At 40.4% G+C, this 24,672-nt stretch overlaps 1 protein-coding gene across 2 annotated transcripts; it reads right to left on the bottom strand.

Moving 5' to 3' along the window:
• Positions 1-282: 282 nt before the first annotated feature.
• On the bottom strand, positions 283-24,143 carry LOC122893255 (E2F associated phosphoprotein). 2 transcript variants are annotated; one of them, XM_044230145.1, is made up of 6 exons: positions 23,960-24,143; positions 17,643-17,824; positions 16,347-16,442; positions 14,321-14,438; positions 8,605-8,718; positions 283-916 (listed from the first exon to the last, which is right to left on the bottom strand). In XM_044230145.1, the coding sequence occupies exons 1-6, from the start codon at positions 24,031-24,033 to the stop codon at positions 640-642; spliced, it is 861 nt and encodes a 286-aa protein (XP_044086080.1). In that variant the 5' UTR covers positions 24,034-24,143; the 3' UTR covers positions 283-639. The 2 variants fall into 2 exon arrangements, with proteins under 2 accessions (XP_044086080.1, XP_044086081.1); XM_044230146.1 differs by lacking the exon at positions 14,321-14,438 and having other exon boundaries at positions 830-916; positions 23,960-24,126.
• Between the last annotated feature and the right edge of the window lie 529 nt (positions 24,144-24,672).

The raw sequence follows: 24,672 nt of genomic DNA, 5'->3' as shown, positions 1-24,672 counted from the left end.
AGAAGTTCCAGAACAAATGGGGGTGCAAGAGGCAGCAAAAGGATTTTTAAGTCTAAGGGTGGAGGATGAGGTTGCTTTTCCTCACCTAAATTTCTATTTACTGTGTTAATTCACTACATTTAGAATACTGTTACTACACAATCCTTTTAGGGAAAGACCTATATTAATTACTCAAAACACCTGGCAATATTAACTCCATGTAACTGTTAACAGTTACTAAATACTGTCACTCCATACTATAAGGTAGAAAGTAAATAAAGATACTTCTTAGCAAAAACAATATAGACAGAAACCAGGAAATAGTTTCTAGTTTAATCACACCACAAGTACAACCAAAATAAAAAATAAAAATAAAACTGACAGAAAGATTACTTATAACTCCAGAACACTTTAATTCTAAAGAGCTTTAATATATAAAAAGCCCCATAGTTTCCAAATGCCCCTCAAAAAGAGAATGAATAATGAGTCCCATCAAAGCTGGGGAAAAAAAAATTTTAAGGGGGTGGAGAGATGAAGGCTGACAATCATTCTCTTTCAAAAAGATCAACAATGTGTCCTCAAATAACCACTCAGAAGGAAAAGAACTGTCCATATTTGCCTTACATACGGTATTGGGCAATTAAATGCCAACTTAGCTACTTAAGAATGACTTGCTAAAACATTGAAAAAATGAAAGACTTCATCCTTGTCATAGACTGCCACTTCAGTGGAACATTCGGTGCACATGACTGGGTGGTAGAGTTCTTCTGTTTGTGCCTCTGCTGGCTCTGCAGCATCCTCATGGTTGGACCTCATCTTCTTAGGGCCTCGCCTTTTCTTCCTGTTCTCTGGGATTTTGTATCTTAGAACCTCCTCTTTGTTGACAGAACAATTCATCACAAACATTGCTCTATACTGAGTTTTGTAGGATTCGTGCCTAAGAGGAAAATGAAATGAAGAATTTGGATTTATGTTCTATTTTAATAGGTTATCCATTTAGATTTTTTTAAAAATTTTACTGAAGTATAGTTGACACAGTGTTACATTGGTTTCAGGTATACAACACAGTGATTCAAGAAGTTTACACACTACTATACTCAACAGAGCAGTGCAGCTACCATCTGTCAACAATGCTATTACAGTATCACTGTATTTTATCCCCATGACTTATTCACTCCACACCTGGAAGCCTTTATCTCCCCCACTCCCCTTCACTCATGCTGGCCATCCCCCACTGTGCTCCCTTCTGGCAACCATCAATTTGTTCTCTGTAATTATGGGTCTGCTTCTGCTTTTCATCATTTATTCATCTGTTTTGCTTTTTAGATTCTACGTATAAGTGAAATAATATAGTATTTGTCTTTCTCTGACTTAATTTCACTTAGCATAATACCCTTTAGGTCTATCCATGTTGTCACAAAAGGCAAGACCCTCATCCTTTTTATGGTTGAGTAATATTCCACTGTGTGCATATATCACAGTCTCTTTATTCATCGATCAAAGCACACTTAGGTTGTTTTCGTATCTTGGCTATTGTAAATACTACAATACACACAAGGGTGCATATATCTTTTCAAATTTCAGTTTTCACTTTCTGGATAAATACTCTGTACTGGAATGACTGCATCACTGGTTATTTCTATTTTTAATTTTTTTTTTAGGAATTTCCATGCTGTTTTCTACCATGACTGCAGCGATTTACCTTCCCACCAACAGTACACGAGGGTTTCCTTTTCTCCACATCCTGACCAACACTTTTTAATTGTCTTTTTGATTCTAGCCATCATGACAAGTGTAAGATGGTATCTCACTGTGGCTTTAAGTGCATTTCCCTGTTGATTAATGACCATCTTTTCATGTTATCTGTTGGACATTATAAGTCTACTTCGGAAAAACATCTATTCAGTACTCTGCCCATTTTAATCAGATTATTTGGATTTTTCAGTGTTGAGTTGTATCAGTTCTTTACGTATTTTGGATATTAATCCTGTAACAAACAGATCACTTGCAAATATCTTCTCCCATTCCATAAGCTGTTTTTTCATTTTGTTTATGGTTTCCTTCACTGTGCAAAAGATTTTTATTTTGGTCTAGTCTCATCAGTTTATTTTTGCTTTTATTTCCCTTGTCTTAGAAGACATATCTGAAAAAATGTTGCTGTTTTTTTCCTTGCCTTAGGAAACAAATCTGGGGAAATGGCTGATAGCAAAGAAATTACTTCTTCTTGTTTTTTTCTAGGAGTTTTATGGTTCAGGCTTCACATTTAGGTCCTTAATTTATTTTTGTGTATGGTGTTACAAAGTGGTCCAATTTTCCCAGCCTCGTTTATTGAAGAGACTATCTTTTTTCCCCACTGTATATTCTCACCTCTCCATGTAGTTAAAATTTTTTTAAAGATCTATTTTTTTTCGACAGACGGAGATCACAAGTAGGCAAAGAGGCAGGCTGCGGAGGGGAGGGAATTGGGGGGAGAAGCAAGGATCCCTGCTGAATGTAGTTAAAATTTAAAAACAAAAAAAACCTTACTGAAATATAACCAAAATAAAAACATGAGAACAAAATGGGAAATTTAAAGAAATGTTAAGTGGGGTGCCTGGGTAGCTCATTCAGTTAAGCAGCTACCTTCGACTCAGGTCATGATCCCAGGGTCCAGGGATCAAGCCCTGCATTGGGCTCCCTGCTCAGTGGAGAGCCTGCTTCTCCCTCTCCCTCAGCCTGCTGCTCTGCCTACTCGTGCTCTCTCTCTCTCTGAAAATCTTTAAAAAAATAAAATAATGTTAAGAGTTATTTTAAGAACAGGAAAAAACTTATTAATAGAGAATAGTTTAAAGAATGAATATATCCGGAGCGCCTGGGAGGCTCAGTGGGTTAAAGCCTCTGCCTTCAACTCCGGTCATGAAACCAGGGTCCTGGGATCGAGCCCCGCATCGGGCTCTCTGCTCAGTGGAGAGCCTGCTTCCCTCTCTCTCTCTCTGCCTGCCTCTCTGCCTACATGTGATCTCTCTGTCTGTCAAATAAATAAATAAAATCTTAAAAAAAAAAAAAAAAAGAATGAATATATCCTCTTTTCCACTGCTTTAAAAGTAACTTTAATCTCCAAAAAAAAAAATTTGCTCTTCAAACTTAGAAAGACAAGAAAAGTTATTGGAAACTTGAAAGCTAATGTTTAAACAATTTTGACTGTCTTTTCACACTGTGGCCTGAAATTCTGCCCTCCACTCATTACAAGTGGTGCTATTCTTAGGGCACCTGGGTGGCTCAGTCGGTTAGGCATCTGCCTTGGGTTCAGGTCATGATCCCAGGGTCCTGAGATCGACACCCAAATCAGGCTCTCTACTCACCGGGGAGCCTGCTTCCCTTCCTCTCTCTCTGCCTGCCTTTCTGCCTACTTGTGATCTCTGTCAACTGATTAATTATTTAATAAAAATTAAAGGGGTGCCTGGGTGGCTCAATGGGTTAAGCCTCTGCCTTCAGCTCAGGTCATGATCTCAGCATCCTGGGATCGAGTCCTGCATCAGGCTCTCTGCTCAGTGGGGGCGCTGATTCCCCTCCCCCTCTGCCTGCCTCTCTGCCTACTTGCGATCTCTGTCAAATAAACAAAATCCTTAAAAAAATTAAATTAAAAAAAAGTGGTACTATTCTTGTCACCATTTTAGTAAAAGCTACAGTTTTATGAAAGCTTAAAGAGCTTCCAACTTTACAATGTCCACTCCTGGCTTTTCTCCAGCAGTCTACAGAATAGATAATGCTTCATTTGTTCTCCTCATATACTCAGTATTTTCCTACCTCTTTCCCCACCTAATAAGTTGGATTTTTCTCCCCTTAAACTTCATGCAATAGAAATATCTATCTGGCTAAACATAGCAAACTCAAGTATACTTTCATTAGTTCCAAATGTTGATCTCCACCACTAACACCACCCACAAAGAATTTAGACTATGCAAGCTAGTACTTCTCCAAGTAAGATTATAAAAATTTCATTTATACTCCACTGGACTAGAATCCTGTATTAACATGGAACACAGTTTTTACCAAGGCTGATTTCTATCTGTTACATTATGGAACAACTTCTTTTGAGTACAGCAACTCCCTAATAATACGGTTTAATTTGGAAGAGAAACAACTGCAGTACAAAGACATTTTACTTTTTCTGCATTCCGTAAGTATGCTCTGGATTGTCAATTTATACACAAAAAGCGTAAGAGTTCATTTGGAAAGCACAAAATTTAATTGTTGCAGATGATCAAAAACCTCAAGCTAGCTTATAATAAGGTGAACGTATCTGGCTATTCATTAGTACCTAGAACAAATCCACCACCCACAGTATCACTTAGTTTTGGTTATATATATATATATACACACACACACACACACATACACACACTTTTTTTTTTTTTGAGACAGGAAGGGAGAGAGACAGAGGGGAGGGAGGAAGAAAGAGAAGACAAGAGGGGTAGAGGGAGAAAGAAAATCCCAAGGAGGCTCCACGCCCACCACAGCCCAATGAATGCAGGGCTCAAGCCCACACCCCGAGATCATGACCTGGGCTGAAATCAAGAGTCAGATGCTTAACTAAGGGAGCCACCCAGGCATCCCAATGACATGACATTATATGTAGGAAACTGAAGACTGCACAGAAAACTACTAGAGCTGATAAACTAATTCAGCAAAGTGGCAGGGTACAAAATCAACACACAAAAATCTGTTCACTTCTATACACGAGCAATGAATGATCCAGAAAGAAAAACAGAATAGAAGTTACCACAGGCTGGGGTGGGTAGAGGTGGAGAACGGGGAAATTTTGTCTAATGGGTACAGAGTTTCTGTCTGGAATGACAAAAAAAAAAAAGTTCTGGAAATGGACTGTGAAGATAGCTGCACAATACAGTGAATGTAGTTAATGTCACTGAATCGTTCATTTAAAATGGTTAAAACAGGGAACAAAGAGTACCCTTTCTCACCACTCACACCTATTCAACATTGTCCTTTAAGTCTAGCCAGGGCAAAATCAGGCAGGAAAATGAAATAAAAGGTATCCAAATAGGAAAGAAAGAGGTACAACTGTCTGTTTGCAGATAACATAATCTTTTAAACATAAAATATCACAGACACCACCATAAAAAATGTTAAAATAAATATGAGGAGTGCCCAGGTGGCTCAACTGGTTGGACGTCTGCCTTCGGCTTAGGTCATGATCCGAGGGTCCTGGGATCGGGCCCTACACGGGGCTCCCTGCTCAATGGGAAGCCTGCTTCTCCTTCTCCCTCTCCCTCTTATGCTCTCTCACTCTCTCTCGCAAATAAATAATATCTTAAAATAAACAATAAGAAAATAAAAAATAAATATGAAATTCAGGCAAGTTTCAAAATACAAAACCAATATACAAAAACCTACTGTGTTTCTGTACATTAACAGTAAACTATCTGAAAAAGAAATTAAGAAAATAATCCCATTCATGATACCATCCAAAATAATAAAATACTTGGAAATAAACTTAACCAAGGAGGTGAGAGATTTATACACTGTAAAACATTCATGAAAGAAACTGAAGAAAATACAAGTAAATGAAAAGAAATCCCATGTGCATGAATCAGAGAACTACCATAATTTTTTTTAAGATTTTATCTATTTATATGACACAGAGAGAGAGATCACAAGTAGGCAGAGAGGCAGGCAAAGAGAAGGAGAAGCAGGCTCCCCACTGAGCAGAGAGCCCAATGCGGGGCTCAGTCCCAGGACCCTGAGATCATGACCTGAGCTGAAGTCAACAGGCTTAACCCACTCAGCCACCCAGGCGCCCCAAGAATTACCATTATTAAAATGTCCACACTACCCAAAGCCATCTTAGTCAATGCAATCTTATCAAAATTTCAATGGCACTTTTCACAGAAATAGAAAAAACCCTCAAAGCTGTATGGGATCACAAAAGACCCCAAGCAGCCACAGCAACCTTGAGAAATAACAACAAAGTTGGAGGCATCACACTTCCCAATTTCAAACTGTACTACAAAGCTATAGTAATCAAAACAGTACAGTTTGGGCAAAAAAACAGACTCACACACCAATGGAGCAGAACAGAGAGCCCAAAAATGAACTCATGCATACATGGTTAACTAATATTTGACAAGGGAGCCAAAAATATGCAATGCCAGAAAGATAACCTCTTCAGTTAATGATTTGGGGAAAATTAGATATTCACATGCAAAAGAATGAAACCGGACCCCTGAATTACTCCACTCACTAAAACTAACTTGAAATGAATTAAAAACATAAATGTGAGACCTGAAATTATAGAACTACAAAGAAAACACAGGGAAAAAGCTCAACATGGGTCTTGACAATGACTTTTTGGATAAGCACAGCAACAAAAGCAAAAATAAACAAGTGGGACTACATCAAGCTCAAAAGCTTCTGCATCGCAAAGAAATCATCAACAAAAGGAAAAGGCAACCTATGGAATGGGAGAAAATATTTGTAAATTATGTATCTGACAAAGGATTAATATCCAAGAAACTCATACAACTCAACAAAAAGTAGAGTAAAGCAAAAATTGACAAAGAACCAAAACAGACATTTTTTCCAAAAAACGATACACAAATGGCCAACAGGTACATGAAAAGGTGTTCATCATCATTAATCATCAGGAAAATGTAAATCAAAAACTACAGTGAGGTATCACCTCACACCTGTTAGGCTATTATCGAAAAGACAAGAGAAAACAAAAGTGAACCCTTTTGCATTACTGGTGGGAATATGAATTGGTATAGTCACTCTGGAAAACAGTATGGCACCTCCTCAAAATACTAAGAATAGTGGGGCACCTGGGTGGCTCAGTCAGTTAAGTGGCTGCCTTTGGCTCAGGTCATGATCCCAGGGTCCTGGGATCAAGCCCCACATCAGGCTCCCTGCTCAGCGCCCTTTCCCTCTGCCTGCTGGTCTGCCTACCTATGTTCTCTGTCAAATAAATAAAACCTTTAAAAAAATATTAAGAATAGAACTACCATATGATCAAGCAATCCTACTTCTGGGTATGTGTCTGAAGGAAATGAAATCACTATCTCAAAGAGCTATCTCCACCCCCACCTCAGCTAGGTGATCAAGTTCAACATTAACAGTCATAAATCTATTGATTTTTTTGTTGTTGACAGTCTGTGCCCTTGATATAATATAATGAAAACAACACTTTACTTCTGTGGTCTTCTCCCCACAAATCTACCGCAGCTTTATTCATAACAGCCAAACATGGAAACAAACTAAGTGTCCATACATAGGTGAATGGATAAAGAAAACATGGTGTATAAATATAATAGAATATGGAAAAAAAAAAAAAAAGAAGGAAATCCTGCCATTTGTGAAAACATGGATGAGCTTAAGGGCATTATACTAAATGAAGTAAGTCAGACAGAGACAAAAAATTACTGATCTCACTTATATGTGAATCCAAACAAAATGAACTCATAGAAACAGAGAGCAGATTGGTGGTTGGTGGGGGAAGGGTGGATGAATGAAAACAGTCAAATGGTACAAACTTCCAGTTATAAGATGAGGAAGGTCTGGGGATGTAATAAACAGCATGTAGTTAACAATGTTGAACTACATACTTGAAAGTTGCTAAGAAAGCAGATCTTAAAGTTCTCAACACACACAAAAAAAAGGTATAAATGTGAGGTGATGGATGTGTTAACTTACCTTATTGTGGTAACTGTTTTGCAATACATGTGTATACCAAATCATCATGTTGTACACTTGAAACTAACAATAGAAACAATGTTATATGTCAATTACATCTCAATAAAGCTAGGAAAAGAGTCTAAAATTTTAAATGGTCTAGTTGACAATAAATTGAATATCCAAATGATGTACTCTTTTTTTTTTTTTTAAAGATTTTATTTATTTATTTGACAGACAGAGATCACAAGCAGGCAGAGAGGCAGGCAGAGAGAGAGGAGGAAGCAGGCTCCCTGCTGAGCAGAGAGCCCGATGCGGGGCTCAATCCCAGCACCCTGGGATCATGACCTGAGCTGAAGGCAGAGGCTTTAACCCACTGAGCCACCCAAGCGCCCCTGATGTACTCTTTAATGAAAAAATTTTAATGGCTAAATGGCTAAAATGATAAATGTTATACGTATTTCATCACAATTTTTTTGAAAAGAGTGTCTTTGACAGATTATGTCATTCTATAACATACATGCAGCTTCACTGAATCCTTGTCAGCACTGGTAAGTGCTTTATTAGAACAACTACTTATAATAGAAATACATATAACCAAAATTATTTGTACAAAGATGAATCATGTAGCAGCAAGGATATGTGAGGACAGAACTTTATCAGAATTCCTAAGGATAGGGGTGCCTGGGTGACTCAGTCAATTAAATGTCTGCCTTCAGTTCAGGTCATGATCCCAGAGTCCTGGGATTGAGTCCCGCACCGGGCTCCCTGCTCAGAGGGCAGCCTGCTTCTCCCTCTCCCTCTCCCATTCCCCCGGCCTGTGCTATCAAATAAATAAAATCTTAAAAAAAAAAAAATTATTAAGTATATACCTGGAAAGTCTATTTCTGATTTAAACAAAGACCACCAAATTTTTTTTCGTTTTGTGTGTGCATGTGGTCAGCCTTTATTTGTTACCTTTGACAATCAAGACATAGTGTGGTCATGCAGGCAGGGCAATTCAAGACAGCATCACTATTTGGAACAGGCTGCTGTTGTTGATGTGGCCTCTGTATTCCAAAACCATGGTAGCTACAACAGAAAAAGAAAAGGTTGGTGGGAGTAGTGGGAGAGACATATATTAAAGCCAGATCCTGATTCTTTTTTTCTAAGGGGCTCCATGCCCAACATGGGGCTTGAACTCACAACCCCAAGATTAAGAGTCACATGCTCTGGGGTGCCTGGGTAGCTCAGTGGGTCAAGTGTTGAACTCTGATTTCAGCTCAGGTCATGACCTCAGGGTTGTGAGATTGAGCCCTATGTTAGCCTCCACTCTGGGCATGGAGCCTGCTTAAGATTCCCTCTCCCCCTCTGCTTCTGCCCTTCCCCACCTCTCTCTCTCTCTACCCCCCTTAAAAAAAAGTCACATGCTCTACCAAATGAGCTAGCCAGGTGCCCCCAAGATCTTGATGTCTAATGCCACTCTCCAATAAAAGAAACTAGTACTCCTGAGAGAAATGGCTGATTCTAGAAATAGGCATACGAGATGAACCTGGAGCTTCCTGTACTGCCAGAAAGTAAGGAAGTGCTCAAAAACAATGAAGCAGGTATGTCAAGGGGTCACAAAAGCCAGCTAAAACAGTTCCCAATGGCCAAAGCTGAAACAATTAGAACAAAATAAAGCAATATTGGATTATAACCCAAAGTATAAATAAATACCTGAGTCTATACTGATACGAATGAATGAATGAATGAACGAACAAAGGGAAGGATGAAGAACAGACAAATCTCCCGTATGAAAGAATAATTTATGAAGATATTCTCCCCTCAAGGAAGGAGGAGCATAACTCCCCACTCCTCAAGTCTGGGCTACACATAGTGACTTCCTTCCCTAAGTACAGTATGCAAAGGAGGGGTAGAGAGTTAACTTTACAGGAGGAAACCTGACAAACAGTTCCTCACCAAGGTAACCACGATAAACATTAACAATCATAAATCATGTTGACAATATGTGCCCTTCATTACAACGTGATGAAAATGGCACTTTGTCTCTGTGGTCTTCCTCACCAAAACCCATAATCCCAGTCTAATCTATGAAAAACATCACACATTCCAATAGAGTGGCCTCCTACAATATACCTGACCACTACTCCTAAAAACTGTTAAGGTCAACAAAACCAAGAAAAAAGTCAGAGAAACCATCAACAGCAAGAAGAGCCTAAAGAGACATGACAACTCTAAGTACCTGGTATCCTGGATGGGCTCTTGCAATCGAAATTACGTGGCAGGTAACTAAGAAATTCTGAATAAAGTATGGACCTTGGTTTATAATGATATATAAATACTGGTTCATTAATTGTGACAAATGTACATATTAATCTAACATGTCAGTAATAGGTGAAACTCTTGTGTGTGTATGTGTGTGTTATTGTGGGAGGATATACAGGAACTCTGTATTATTGGCTCAATTTTTCTGTAAATCTAAAACTGTTCTAAAAAATAAAGTCTCTTGGAGTGCCTGAATGGCTGCGTCAGTTGAGAGTCCAACTTCTGGTTTCGACTTGTCATGACCCCTCGGGGAGTGGTGGGACTGACACAGCATCAGGCTCCACACTCAGCAGGGAGCCACTTGAGGGTCTCTCACTCTGTCCCTCCCTCATCTACGTTTTCTCTCTCAAATAAATAAAAAAATAATCTAAATAAATAAAGTCTATTAATTTGAAAAACCTAGCAAAGCTACATTTTAAAAGCAAGCATGTAAGCTCTAAGTACTTTAAGATTTTTGTCTGTTTTGTTCTTTGTTGTATTTCAAGAATCTAGAACAGTATCTGGTACATAGTCACTGTTCAGTGAACATTTGCTGACTGCAAAAGTATAATATGAATCTACTTATGAAGGTACTAAATTATAAAAGCATATGTTTCTGAAAAGGGAGTTATGGTAAACGCCCAAAAACCAAACAACAAAAGATAAATTTGACATTACTTCCCAAACTCTTCAAATGTCTCTGGGGAAAAATACTGAAAACATGTGGTACTTATTTATAACTGTTGTTATATCCCTCCAATGCTTAGCAGATTTCAAAACCCAAACCTAAGAAAGTAACATATTCATTCAACAGATACTTAATGAGTGCCCATTTAACACAAAGTGTAAGATGTCTGGGATATAGCAGTGAACAAGACTGCCTCCATGACACTGAAAGCATAGTTAACTGATTATTTTAAGTTGGTTTCTGTAATCTTAAAACTTAAAACAAATCTTAAAACAAAAAAAAAAATCTTAAAACAACTACCGCTTGATGCAGGAATGTGAATAAACCAATAAAATGTTAATTCTTCTCAAGATATATATATAACAAAAGGCACGCCTGGTTGACTCAGATGGTAGACTATTTGACTCTCGATCTTGGGGTCTTGAGTTCAAGCCCCATGTTGGTGACAGAGTTTACTTTAAAAAAAATTTTTTTTAAAGATTATAGAACGATGATGGATGCCTGGATGGATCTAAAGATTATAGAACGATGAAAATACATTCCATCTTACCTCACTGACCAGAATCAAGAGCTATACTGTAATTTTCTTAACTATCTCAATATCAATCGTGGCATTCAAAATGTTCATTTTGCACAGGGGATAATCAAAACATATTTATTTAATAAATACAAAGGGCAGTTGGAGGAAGTGGTACATGGGTAAAACTTTGAGAAGGAAAGAAGGAAAAATAACAAAGAACAAAGTGGGAGACTAGAGGCTAAAAGGTAAGGTACAAACACCCAACAACATCAAACTCTCTCTGGACTTAAATATACTTGATTTATGGGTAGCCTGGGTGGCTCAGTGGGTTAAGCCTCTGCCTTCAGCTCAGATCATGATCTCAGGGTCCTGGGATCAAGCCCCTGGGACTCTGCTTGGCAGGAAGCCTATTTCCCCTTCTCTCTCTGCCTGCTCTCTGCCTACTTGTGATCTCTCTCTGTCAAATAAATAAATAAAATCTTTTTTAAAAAAATACTTGATTTATCTTTTGTTGTTCAGTTTTCAAGAGTTTACCATCCCCGCCCCTATTACCTGAGCTAAATCAAAGCTTCCTAGAATGGGACTCCAGGGTTTGCATTTAATTCTTCCCAGGCGATTCTGAAGCACAGCCAGGTGAGGGAAGTACTGGGTAACAGCAGTATACTGCCTAGCTTATAGTTGTATGACAAATTAGCCTTCATAAACTCAAACTGGAAAACAAGTATGGCCATTTCCTCTTTGATGATGAAAATGGTTTGAAAAATAGAGGTAGTAGTTGCCTAACACTGTGAATATACTAAATGCCACTGGATTGTTCACTTTAAAATGATTAATTTTAAATAAATTAAATGGAGGCGCCTGGGTAGCTCAGTGGGTTAAAGCCTCTACCTTCGGCTCAGGTCATGATCCCAGGGTTCTGGGATCAAGCCCCCCATCGGGCTCTCTGCTCAGCGGGAAGCCTGCTTCCTCCTCTCTCTCTCTGTCTGCCTCTCTACCTGCTTGTGATCTCTGTCTGTCAAATAAATAAAATCTTTAAATAAATTAAATGATTAATTTTATATTATGTGACTGTCTCCTCAAATTAAAAAAAATCTAACTTGTGGGGCACCTGAGTGGCTCAGTGTCGGAGGCAGGCCCCTGGCCAGGGCAGCCTCCGCCATTAAAAGATGGCGCCTGGCTAGTTGCCAGGTTAGGATTGCCTCCTGAAACTAAGCAGAACGCCCAAAGAGGAAGTAAACAGCATTGGTTGCTAGCGAAGTTGTTCGTTTAGGTGATTCGCAGCCTGATTCGCTCCCTCCTGTACCCTGCTCGCTGATTGGTCATGTAAACATATATAAGTGTGTAGACTTGCGGAAATAAAGGGAGAGAAGATACATCTGAACTGGGGCTTCTTGTGGTCCTTGCGGGTCGAGGGCGATAGCTCAGTCATTAAGCATCTGCCCTCAGCTCAGGTCATGATCCCAGGATCCTAGGATGGAGTCCCATGTCAAGTTCCCCACACAGTGGGGAATCTGCTTCTCCCTCTCCCTCTGCCACTCCCCGCCCCCCCCAGCTCATGGTCACTCTAATAAACAAAATCTTTTAAAAATCGAATCTATAAATAATTAAAAAGAACAATTCAGGTGTAAAATATAATATCCACTCTTCATCCACATAAATGTTTACTCTCCAAATAATCTGAAATTATGCCTATTTGAAAAAAGTCAGCATTATTTCTTCAATGGAGAGACTGACTATAGCAGTTTGAATTCAACAACAGTTTTTTAAAAATAAATTACCTGACAGGTGCCTGAATGGCACAGCCAGTTAAGCATCTGACACTTGGTTTCAGCTCAAGTTGTGATCTCAGACTCAACGAGATCAGGCCCCAAGTCAGGCTCCATTCTCAGAGCAGAGTCTGTTTAAGACTCTCTCCCCAGGGGGGCGCCTGGGTGGCTCAGTGGGTTAAGCTGCTGCCTTCGGCTCAGGTCATGATCTCAGGGTCCTGGGATCGAGTCCCACATCGGGCTCTCTGCTCAGCAGGGAGCCTGGTTCCTTCTCTCTCTCAAATAAATGAGTGAAATCTTTAAAAAAAAAAAAAAAAAAAGACTCTCTCCCCAGGGCACCTGGGTGGCTCAGTCAGTTAAGCATCTACCCTCAGCTCAGGTCATAATCCCAGGATCCTGGAATCAAGACCCACATCAGGCTCCCTGCTCAGCCTGGAGCCCTGCCTGTCCCTCTCCCTCTGCTGCTCCCCCTGCCTGTGCTTTCTCTTCTGTCAAATAACTAACTAAATAAATAAATAATTTATTTGACAGAGAGAAATCACAAGTAGATGGAGAGGCAGGCAGAGAGAGAGGGAGAGAGAGGGAAGCAGGCTCCCTGCTAAGCAGAGAGCCCGATGCGGGGCTCGATCCCAGGACCCTGAGATCATGACCCGAGCCGAAGGCAGCGGCTTTACCAACTGAGCCACCCAGGCACCCCAATAAATATATTTTTTAAAGACTCCCCATCTCCTGCCCCTTGCCACCAAACTTATTCTCTATCTCGCTCTCTCTGTCAAATAAATAAATAAATCTTTCAGAAAAATTTAAAAAACAAGTAAGTCATCTGAGTGAAATCTGCTGGTAATTTTCAAAATAAATAATTCAACAGTTTTCTTCCAAAATTCTTTTTTTAATGTATGTCTGTATGAACACAATACACATAAATTCAAAATGTGAACACAGAGATGCCCGGGTGGCTCAGCCAGTTAATTGTCTGCCTTTGGTTCAGTTCATGATCCCAGGGTCCTGGGACTGAATCCCACATCAGGCTCCCTGCTCAGCGGGAGCCTACTTCTCCCTCTGCCTGCCATTCCCCCTGCTTGTGCTCTCCCTCTCTCTCTGACAAATAAATAAACAAAATCCTTTCTTTTTTTTTAAAGATTCCATCCATCTACTTGACAGACAGAGACCACAAGTAGGCATAGAAGTAGGCAGAGAGAGAGGAGGAAGTAGGCTCCCCGCTGAGCAGAGAGCCCGACTCAGGCTCAGTCCCAGGACTCTGGGATCATGACCCGAGCCGAAGGCAGAGGCTTTAACCACTGAGCCACCCAGGTGCCCCTAAATAAAATCTTTTTTAAAAAATGTGAATGTAGTAAAAATCATCTCTTAATCATTTTTCTCTAAAGATTCTAAATATTAAAGTTAAGTTCTTACCCTCTTCTCTGTGCATCAACCCAGGCCTGATCTCTGTTATCTTTTTCAGGATCATATAGTAACTCATCATTTGTTGGAATCCTGTGTCGCTTTTTCTTCTTCTTCTTGGTCACCTGTGCTAATTTTGAAAATGTTACAGATATGGCTAGGTATCATGTCTAAAGCACACACTTCTTTAATACAGAACATAGAATCTTCAGCTACATTTTTTTTTTCTATGTGTATTTTCCCAAAAAAATTTTTAACTATTTCTCCAAATAAATTTCTTGTCCAATTAATAAGGCATTAAAATGAAGATGACAGAGGAGGAAAAAATGGTTTCTTCACTAAAAATATACTGTTATCTCAAGAACTGTACTCAAATAATAAGAATTCAGTCTCAGAAAGACCAACGTAAACCAAGATCAAAAACTTCCTGATGTTATAAATTCTCAACAAGTTCCCATATATAAAATGCTACTGAAATCAGAATAAAAGTATTTCAGGGTACATGGTTAGCTCAGTCAGTCAAGGGTCTGCCTTCAGCTCAAGTCATGATCCCAGGGTCCCAGGACTGAGTTCCACATGGGGCTCCTTGCTCAGTGAGGAGCCTGCTTCTCCCTCTGCCTGCCTTTCCCCCTGCTTGTGCATGCACTCTCTCATTCTCTCTCTGACAAATAAAGAAGTAAAATCTTAAAAAAAAAAAAAATCTTAAAAAAAAATCAGGGGCATCTGGGTGGCTCAGTCAGTGAAGCATCCAACTCCTGATTTCAGCTTGCATCATGATCTCAGGGTCATGACATCAAGCCCCATGTCCAGCTCCATGCTCAGGGTGAGGCTGCTTGAGATTTTTCCCTCTCCCCCTGCCCCTCCCCTGACTCACGTAAGCAGGCATGTGTGCACACAGTCTCTCTCAAAATAAATAAAGAAAATCTTTTTTAAAAAAAGTGAAAACCCACTATGGTTATCTACATGCACTAGACTCTTAAAATTTACTTAAATAGGTTAACATTTAGGTAATAATATATAAAAATATAAAATTGTTTCTTGGACTGCCTGAGCGGCACAGTCAGTTGAGCATCTAATTGTTTCTTTACCATATAAATGTGTTACTTGTGCATTTCAACATAATTACTGACATAATTAAATCAGTTTTAATTCTTATTATGTTTACCTTTGCTCAGATTTTATACAAAATCAATTCCAGAGAACAGAGAAGCCGATAAAAAAGCAATGAGTTAGAAAAATTTCTTTTTTTTTTTTTTTTTTTAAAGATTTTATTTATTTATTTGACAGAGAGAAATCACAAGTAGATGTAGAGGCAGGCAGAGAGAGAGAGGGAAGCAGGCTCCCTGCTGAGCAGAGAGCCCGATGCGGGACTCGATCCCAGGACCCTGAGATCATGACCTGAGCCGAAGGCAGCGGCTTAACCACTGAGCCACCCAGGCGCCCTGCAAAATATAAAGTACTATAAATTTCTATATTTTCTGTAAAAATAATATTATTAATTATTTGCAGGTGTGAAAGCAAATGTTGTTGTACTAAGGAACCTTAAGAAGGGGGCCAAGAGCCCTGAAAATGTTAGGACTGAGCTGGGACACACTCTCCTTTCTCCCCAATATGCCCATGCAGTGCCCATGCAGCACCCCTGCCGGTCCCATGTCCTCATATGTGCATTCCTATCTGTTCTTATTTATCAATTCCTGCTTTTGTTTTCACATCAACAGCCTAGAATTTTTTTTTAAAGATTTTATTTATTTATTTGACAGAGAGATCGCAAGTAGGCAGAGAGGCAGGTAGAGAGAGAAGGGGAAGCAGGCTCCCTGCTGAGCAGAGAGCCCGATGTGGGGCTCGATCTCAGGACCCTGAGATCATGACCTGAGCCGAAGGCAGAGGTTTAACCCCCTGAGCCACCCAGGTGCCCCAACAGCCTAGAATTTCTAAAAGATAAAACTCAGAGGCAAATTCTAATATCCAATAATTGTTAGGTTAACCTTTTTTTTTCCTATAAAATATAACCTCTAAACCTGGTAAACATGCTACTTACCTGTTTTGTCTTCATCCTCAGAATCAGAATCAAAATATATATCATCATAGTACTTTGTCAGAGCTGTTCCAACTTTTCCAGTTCCCGAGGAAGACCCTATTTACATAAGGGCAGTTTAGAGACTAAACCATATATAACTGACAAGAAAAAAAATGCATCTTACTCTTCCATCACTTCAAAGTAATTATCAACTCATTCCCAATCTCATTTGGATGAAAAAATACTTTCACATCAATAACTTACTGAATTTCTATGCCCTATGCAATTACAGAGAACTGTAATTGTTACAGTGGAATGAAGTGTTCCAAATCATGAGAAAATTTTTTCTCTCACCCTTCTCACAAATCTTGAATTAGATTTTACTGAATTACAAAATAGCCTATTTCCAGGTTGCCACCATACATATCTCTACCTTTCAGCCATGCGGTACACTGTTAAGAACAAGAAATAAACATCTACAGGACTTTAGGGGAAAGAGGATAAAAGCCCTAAAGAGAGGCAGGGGGCATGATTCAAGGACACACTTTCCTCTCCCAGTTGTGCCCAGCACCACGACTCAGACTATATTCACAAGCCTGTGTCCCTAATTCCTCCTCTTAATTAACATCTGCTTTTGCTCTTATTGTTATTACTATTACATATGCTTTCAGTTCCTAACAGTTAATACATGGATACCAGGGGCGCCTGGGTGGCTCAGTGGGTTAAGCCGCTGCCTTCGGCTCAGGTCATGATCTCACGGCTCTCTGCTCAGCAGGGAGCCTGCTTCCTCCTCTCTCTCTGCCTGCCTCTCTACCTACTTGTGATCTCTCTCTGTCAAATAAATAAATAAAATCTTAAAAAAAAAAAAATACATGGAAACCAAAGCTGAGGCACAAATCAGTTTTGGGGTCAGGTACACTTTACATAAAAACAAAGCATCAAAACAAAGTATGTTTCATTACTTACTAAAATGAGAGAGGAATTTGTGGTGACCTATCATTCACTCTGCCGTATCAGTGCTATATAACCCTAAAAACTCTATAAGCTTGTGTCTTTTTTATCCTAGGGTAAAAATTACAAAAGAAAATCACACAGGTAAACAATACTAAACAGTGTCATTTCAACAACAGGAAAACTCTTCACTAGTCATCAAAGAAAACTATACTCAACTTGCCAAACATATTTATTCATTCACTCAATAAATATTTATTGAGCACCTACTCAAAGTGCCGGTGTGACATAACAGAGCATAAATAAGGTTCCCGCCCTTACAGAGCTTAGAAAATTATCTATATGAAAATTTAACTAAAAGTTTACCTGTTTCCAGAGAGGATAACTTGTCCTCCATTGTTTTTATGGTAGAATTTAATTCGGCTTCCATTTCTTTTTCAAATTCATCTTCACTAGATGATTCACTTTCTCCAGTAAGACATTCTCTGATGAGTTTTCGTTTTTGGTCAGGAGTTCCATGTAAAAGCACATCCACTTCATCTTCAGAACTAGTTTGCATTTAAATCATAAGGCATGTGAATACTAAAGAATTAAAATGACCTAAAACTTCCATCATCTCACTGCCCAACAATTTTAAGTTTTTACAAAGTTGCATTTATGTATTATATTACATACAGCTATTTTCATTTAAAGATCAACCATTTCTCAGGATGCCTGGGTGGCTCAGTCAGTCAAGCATCTGCCTTCCGCTCAGGTCACGATCTCAGGGTGATCTCAGGGCTGGCAGGCTCCCTACTCTGCCGGGAGTCAGCGTCTCCCTCCCCTTTTGCTCCTCCCCATCACGTGTGCCTGCATGCCCTCTCTCAAATAAATAAAATCTTTAAAAAAAAAAAAAAAAAAAAAGATCAACCATTTCACATATTTCCAAATATATTTCCAATGTCTGCATAACATTTCCTCTTATAGATGCTGTATGTTTATTTCTCTTTGCTATTACACTACAATGATTAGCTCAGTAGGACATATGTAATTTTGTTTCTGTTGATTTCCTTAGGATAAATGTCTAGAACTAGACATAAAAACATCTTTCTAACTTCTTGAATTATCACACTGTTTTCCAAAAGTATTGCACCAGTTCATAACTCTATCAGCAATGAAAAGTTTACTTCACAAAACTAGGAGTTTTCTGACATACTTAAATAAAACTTATCTGTACTTGGGGCACCTGGGTGGCATCTGCCTTCGGCTCAGGTCATGATCCCAGTGTCCTGGGATCAAGCCCCGCATCAGGCTCTCTGCTCTGTGGGGAGCCTGCTTCCTCCTCTCTCTCTGCCTGCCTCTCTGCCTACTTGTGATCTCTGTCTGTCAAATAAATAAAATATTTAAAGGAAAAAAAAAAAAACTTATCTGTACTTAAAACTTAATACATGTAGCCAATATACAGCTAACATACCCAAACAAAACGTTAACAAATAGTAATTAGATGTTAAAATTTTAAAGTCTAAAGAGAACTATAAAAAGAAGGTTAAATTATATTACAAATTCTCCTGAGCAATTACTGCCAATTTACTTGGCCTTTTGCCCCTGGGTTTCCCATTAATAGCAATATGACAGAAATAAACCAGATACCAGAAAAAAATGAAATGTTATCAAAATGAATGAAACATCTAACATATTTCTAATACAATCAATAGTTCATAAATAATGTTCAATTATTTGTGGTCTGATGAATAGTTACAGACTACCCCTGGTTTTCATTTCTCTACGTTCTTCTTCTAGGACAATGCTTTTAAGCCTCCAGCAAAACGTAAATCTGAAAAAATGCAACTTGCACCATTCAATTCTGCTAATGATAGAGGCCTTAGCCAGACTCCACTCATAAGAGAATTCCCCATCTAACACTCCTCATCCTCAACCATATACTCCCTTTCTCCTTTACCACTATACTCATTTGGGTCCTCTTAACTCTGCCTGTTCCCCCATATCCTAAGGATCACCACGCCTCCAAACTCTTTTATTTCATTCTATCCTTAATCCTGCTGCCAAAATGTTAGTCCTAAAAAACTGTCATCACATCACTACCCAATTCTGAAAGAAATCATCTATGGCCAAATCTTTAACTACAGCACTCAGAAGAGCCTTCCCCATTTTGTTTTACCTTATCTTTCCACCCGCACTGGGATCCCTGCTCAGCAGGAAGCCTGCTTCTCCCTCTCCTGCTTCCCCTGCTTGTGTTCCCTCTCTTGCAGTCTCTTTCCCTGTCAAATAAATAAATAAAATCTTTTTTAAAAAATTTATCTTTCCAGGGGCGCCTGGGTGGCTCAGTGGGTTAAGCCGCTGCCTTCGGCTCAGGTCATGATCTCAGGGTCCTGGGATCGAGTCCCGCATCGGGCTCTCTGCTCAGCAGGGAGCCTGCTTCCTTCTCTCTCTCTCTGCCTGCCTCTCCATCTACTTGTAATTTCTCTCTGTCAAATAAATAAATAAAATCTTTAAAAAAAAAAAAAATTTATCTTTCCAGTCTTAACCCCTCACCCTTGAATTATACCACTGGTCTCCAACTAGAGGGCATCTTGCCCTCCAGGGACTATATGGCATAGCTAGACATTTTTGACTGTGACAACTAAGAGGTGGGAGGAGGGACTACTGGCATCCAGTGGGTAGAGGTCAGGGATACTGCTAAACATCCTACAATGCACAGGACAGCCTCCTACAACACAACAGAGACTTACATGATCCAAGATATCAATGCTACTGAGGCTGAGAAACTCTGATGTATCATATATTCCAGTGTTTCCAAAGTGTGCAATGTATTATCTTAAGGAGTACCAGGACAGACAGGCTGCTAAACAACTTTGAAGTCATTGTGATAGGACTCTAAAATGATACAAATACTATGGAAAATAGCTTGACAGGGGCGGCTGGATGGTTCAGTGGTTAAGAGTCTGCCTTCAGCTTGGTAATGATCCCAGGGTCCTGGGATCAAGCCCACATCCGGTTCCCTGCTCAGCGGGAAGCCTGCTTCTCCCTCTCCTGCATTCCCTGCTTGTGTTCCCTCTCTCACTGTGTCTGTCAAATAAATAAATAAAATCTTTAAAAAAAAAGGAAAGAAAATAGCTTGACAGTTTCTTCTAAAACCAAACATGCAACTACCACCAAACCGGCAATCACATTCCTTGGCATTTATCCCAGAGAAATGAAAACTTACATTCACACAAAAACCGATACATGAATGTATAGATGCTTTATTCACAAGAGTCAGACCAAGAAACTAGACATCCTTCAATAAGGGAATGGTTAAAAAAAAAATGTGAAATAATTGTCAGCAATAAAAAAGGAATGATTTACTGATACCTACAACAATGTGAATGAATCTCCAGAGAATTATGCTGAATAAAAAAAGCCAATTCCAAAAAATTACATACTGCATGATTCCATTTATATAATATTCTTTAAAAGGAACAAAATTATAGAAGTGGATAACAGATTGGTGGTTACCAGCATTTAAGTAGGGCACGGTGGAGCAGGAAGTTGGCAATGAGGGATCCTTTTTGTAATGGAAATGTTCTACATTTTGACCATAGTAATGGTCAAATTTCACAAGTTGTAATATCATACTAAAGTTACTAATGTTAACATTGAGAAAAAGTGGGTAGAGGAGACACAGAATCCCTCTGTATTATTGTTTAACTTTTCTTGTGGCATTAATTTACTGTCGTCAATTCTTACATTTAAATATCCAATTGGGGCGCCTAGGCAGCTCAGTGGGTTAAGTCTCTGCCTTCGGCTCAGGTCGAGATCTCAGGGTCCTGGGATCGAGCCCCACATCGGGCTCTCCGCTTGGTGGGAAGCCTGCCTCCCCCCACCTCTCTCTGCCTGCCTGTGATCTCTGTCAAGTAAATAAATTAAATAAATAAATAATAAAATCTTAAATAAACAAACAAACAATTAAGGGCACGTGGGTGGCTCAGTTGGTTAAGCAACTACCTTTGGCTCCCGTCATTATCCTGGACTCCTGGGATGGAGTCACACATCAGGTTCCCTGCCTAGCAGGGAGTCTGCTTCTGCTTCTCCCTCTGACCCTCTCCCCTCTCATGCTCTCTCTCTGCCTCTCATGCTCTCTCAAATAAATAAATTAACTAATTTTTAAAAATCTTAAGTATACAATTCACTGATTTTTTTTCCATATACTATTTCTTATAACTACCTCTGAACCTACCTCAAAATGAAGTTTAATTTTTTAAAGAAAGATTAATCAGAAGACAAGAGAGTTACTTTTATTACAAATTTTCTCTAACCCTTGTGACTATTTCAGGAGAAGTGTCAGCACAGCTAGCTGAGGCAACACTGTATGCGCCAGGTACATTCTTGCTGAGGGTGTCAAGAAATGCAAAGTTCTCACCACTCTTCACCCAGGCCATTTCTCGAGGTTATGTTTTACAGTGTGCAGCCTTGAAGGATAAGGTGGGGTCTCTCTCCAGGAGAAAGAGCAGGCTTATTTACTGACTGCTGTAAAAGAAGTGTAATTCCCAAGCTCAAGTGGTCCTCAGCCATGATGCAACCCACTGAATGTGTAGCATCCACCTGGGCCTCTCCGTGCAACCACTGTAGGAGTTGGGAAGTAAGAGCAACCAACTTGATCGCAATGCTCATTCTGCCTGCTCTGAGTAGTCTCCGACCCAGGAGTTTCTTATTTTCTGCCAGATTCCATGAAACAGTAAAACTATGAAATACTAGCTTATAAGTAGGATAAAATCAAATCCTGACAGACACCTCCCGAATCTCTCCAATTTCCCCTTTTTTAAGACAACAAGCACCAGACTCAGAGCCTTGAGTGGCAATACTGTCTAATAACACTGTTCCATCTCATAATGTTTATTCTTTTTTTTTTTTTTAAAGATTTTATTTATTTATTTGACAGACAGATATCACAAGTAGGTAGAGAGGCAGGCAGAGAGAGAGAGGAGGAAGCAGGCTCCCTGCTGAGCAGAGAGCCCGATGCGGGACTCGATCTGAGGACCGTGAGATCACGACCTGAGCCGAAGGCAGCGGCTTAACCCACTGAGCCACCCAGGCGCCCCTTTCATAATATTTATTCCTACAGTTACCTTACCAGTGGCAACTGTCTCAGGATTACAGAGCTTCTTTAAAGTAACTTAACCCCCACCCCTCCCAAAGAAAAGAAATTCAGCTACAAAAATCTTAAAGAAAAATATTAAATAAGTTGTAATACAGGTGAATATGGAGATGGTAATGGCTGAGTAACTCAAGTCCAGGAAATACTGCTTATTTCAGTAAAACTTATTTCAGTGAAATATCCATGAACCTAACTGAGGCCTACTAATTGATAATCTCCTTTCACAGACCAGACCCACTACCTGAAACTCGCAGGAAATCTTGGAATTCATCCTCACTCCCCACAAGAGACTCTTCACAGCAGTCCAATCTCCCAAGCCTAGGACGGACAGTTTCACAGAAAGCTTAGTTGAGACAGAATGTTTTAGAGTTTATGGACAGGCTCTGCTGCCATCTTTAAAAAATAAAATAAAATAGGGGCTCCTGGGTGGCTCAGTGGGTTAAAGCCTCTGCCTTGGGCTCAGGTCATGATCCCAGGGTCCTGGAATGGAACCCCGCATCGGGCTCTCTGCTCAGCAGGGAGACTGCTTCTCCCTCTCTCTCTGCCTGCCTCTCTGCCTACTTGTGATCTCTGTCTGTCAAATAAATAAATAAAATCTTTTTAAATAAAATAAAATAAATATAAATAAATAAAATAACATAAACATGCTAGGAAATCTCTTGCCAACATAACTGCAAGTTTCCCCAGGTAAGCTGAAACCCTCCTTCCTGGAAATCTCTCCAGAACCTCTTCTGTGTCTATCTCAGGTCCTCGTTTTCTACAATACTGTCCTGAGATAACATACTTTTTTCCAAGATATTTATGTTCCGAATACGTGTCTTAGTTCCCCTACTATACTGAGAGTCTGTAGAAAATTGTAGCCCTAAACAAGCATTCAAAACGTGCTCCAAAAAAGTCTGGGGACCGGGCGCCTGAGCGGCTCAGTTCTTAAGCGTCTGCCTTCGGATGAGGTCGTGTCGTAATCCCAGGGTTCTGGGATCCAGCCCCACAGAGAGCTCCCTGCTAGGCTAGCCAGCTTCTTCCTCTCGCTACCTATTGATCCCTACTGTGCTCGCTCGCTCGCTCGCTCTCTGTCAAATAAATAAATAAAATCTTAAAAAAAAACAAACAGCTGAGTATTCCTTTATTTCTGTTTATGACAGTTTAGTTTTCGAGATGGTCACTTCCCACTAAGTCCCACTAGTCTCAAAACATACTTAAGATGCAGCTGTTATCCCTTTTTGTAGATGAGAAAAACGAGGGTAGTGACTCGCTTCCACTCACTGTGCTAGTAAGCTGCAAAGGCAGGATTCGATCCCAAGGCTTTTGAAGACTTACGCGTAATTCCAGATTATTCCCGTTCCCCGCGCCGGTGTCCGCCCCGTCTCCCTCGTGGCTGCGCAACCTCACCAGAATCCCACTTGGATCCCACAGGCAACAGCGGGACGCGACAGGCGCCCAAGTCGCTGGGCCGAGGGTCCGAAAGGGCCTGGCAGGCGCGGCGACTGGATGAGGCTAAAGCTTGTCCTCGGCCCGAAGCCTCGGAAGCCGGGACGAGGCAGGGGCCTACCTGCTCAAAGCGGGTTCTTCGTCGCTAGGCTCTTCTACTGCGTAGGGGTCGTAGTCCTCCTGGAGCCGGTTCATGGTGGCCTGCACCCTCGGACACCGACTACTAGCCGCCGCACAGCATCTGTTTACTCCGCAGGTGCCCCAGCTAAAGCGTCCGCCACTCCACTTCCGCCCACACTTCCGCGCCCTCCCTGCGCGCCTGCGCAGATCGTGCCAGTGAGGGGGGCCGGAAGAGGGGATGAATCCCAGCGTCTCGCCGCCGCCCTGTGGGTCTTCTGCTTACTTGGAAACGCAGCCTAATTACATACAGTCTCCCAAGTGGCATTCTGAGCTGAGCGCTCTATATGCAGTCTCTCACGTCGTGACATGAAGAAGCAGAAATCTAGATGCTGAGGGACATGCAGCCTGAAATCTGGGCCAGTAGGTCCCCAGACGCTAACAGCTAATGTCCCTCCAACCTTCAAGCCTCAAGCCCTTATGCCTCCTTTTTTTTTTTTTTTTTTTTTTTTTTTTTTTACCGCGCGGCTCTCTCACCTTCACCACTATTCGCTCCTCCGTCTGACTTCAGCCCGACTGTCTGCTGAGAAGTTGCTAGGCTGTCACCAGTTAATTCCTAATTACCTGTTCCTGGCCTCTTCTCAGGCCCAACCTTTGATTGGCCCTTGTCCAATTCCGCTCAATACTTGAGACGACATAGGTGGTAACTTGAGATGA

Source organism: Neovison vison, chromosome 13 (genome assembly GCF_020171115.1).
Source record: "Neovison vison isolate M4711 chromosome 13, ASM_NN_V1, whole genome shotgun sequence".
In the NCBI taxonomy this organism is placed as follows: Eukaryota; Metazoa; Chordata; class Mammalia; order Carnivora; family Mustelidae; genus Neogale; species Neogale vison.
This window is presented reverse-complemented; position numbering and strand designations above follow the sequence as displayed.

What these genes read in the sequence shown, in the direction of transcription:
- LOC122893255 (XM_044230145.1), bottom strand. Translation starts at nt 24,033, where the DNA reads ATGAACCGGCTCCAGGAGGACTACGACCCCTACGCAGTAGAAGAGCCT. An exon ending in GTTATCCTCTCTGGAAACAG is followed by an intron (nt 16,443 to 17,642) that starts GTAAACTTTTAG and finishes TTATGTAAATAG; the next exon opens with GGTCTTCCTCGGGAACTGGA. An exon ending in CTATGTCTTGATTGTCAAAG is followed by an intron (nt 917 to 8,604) that starts GTAACAAATAAA and finishes TTTTCCTCTTAG; the next exon opens with GCACGAATCCTACAAAACTC.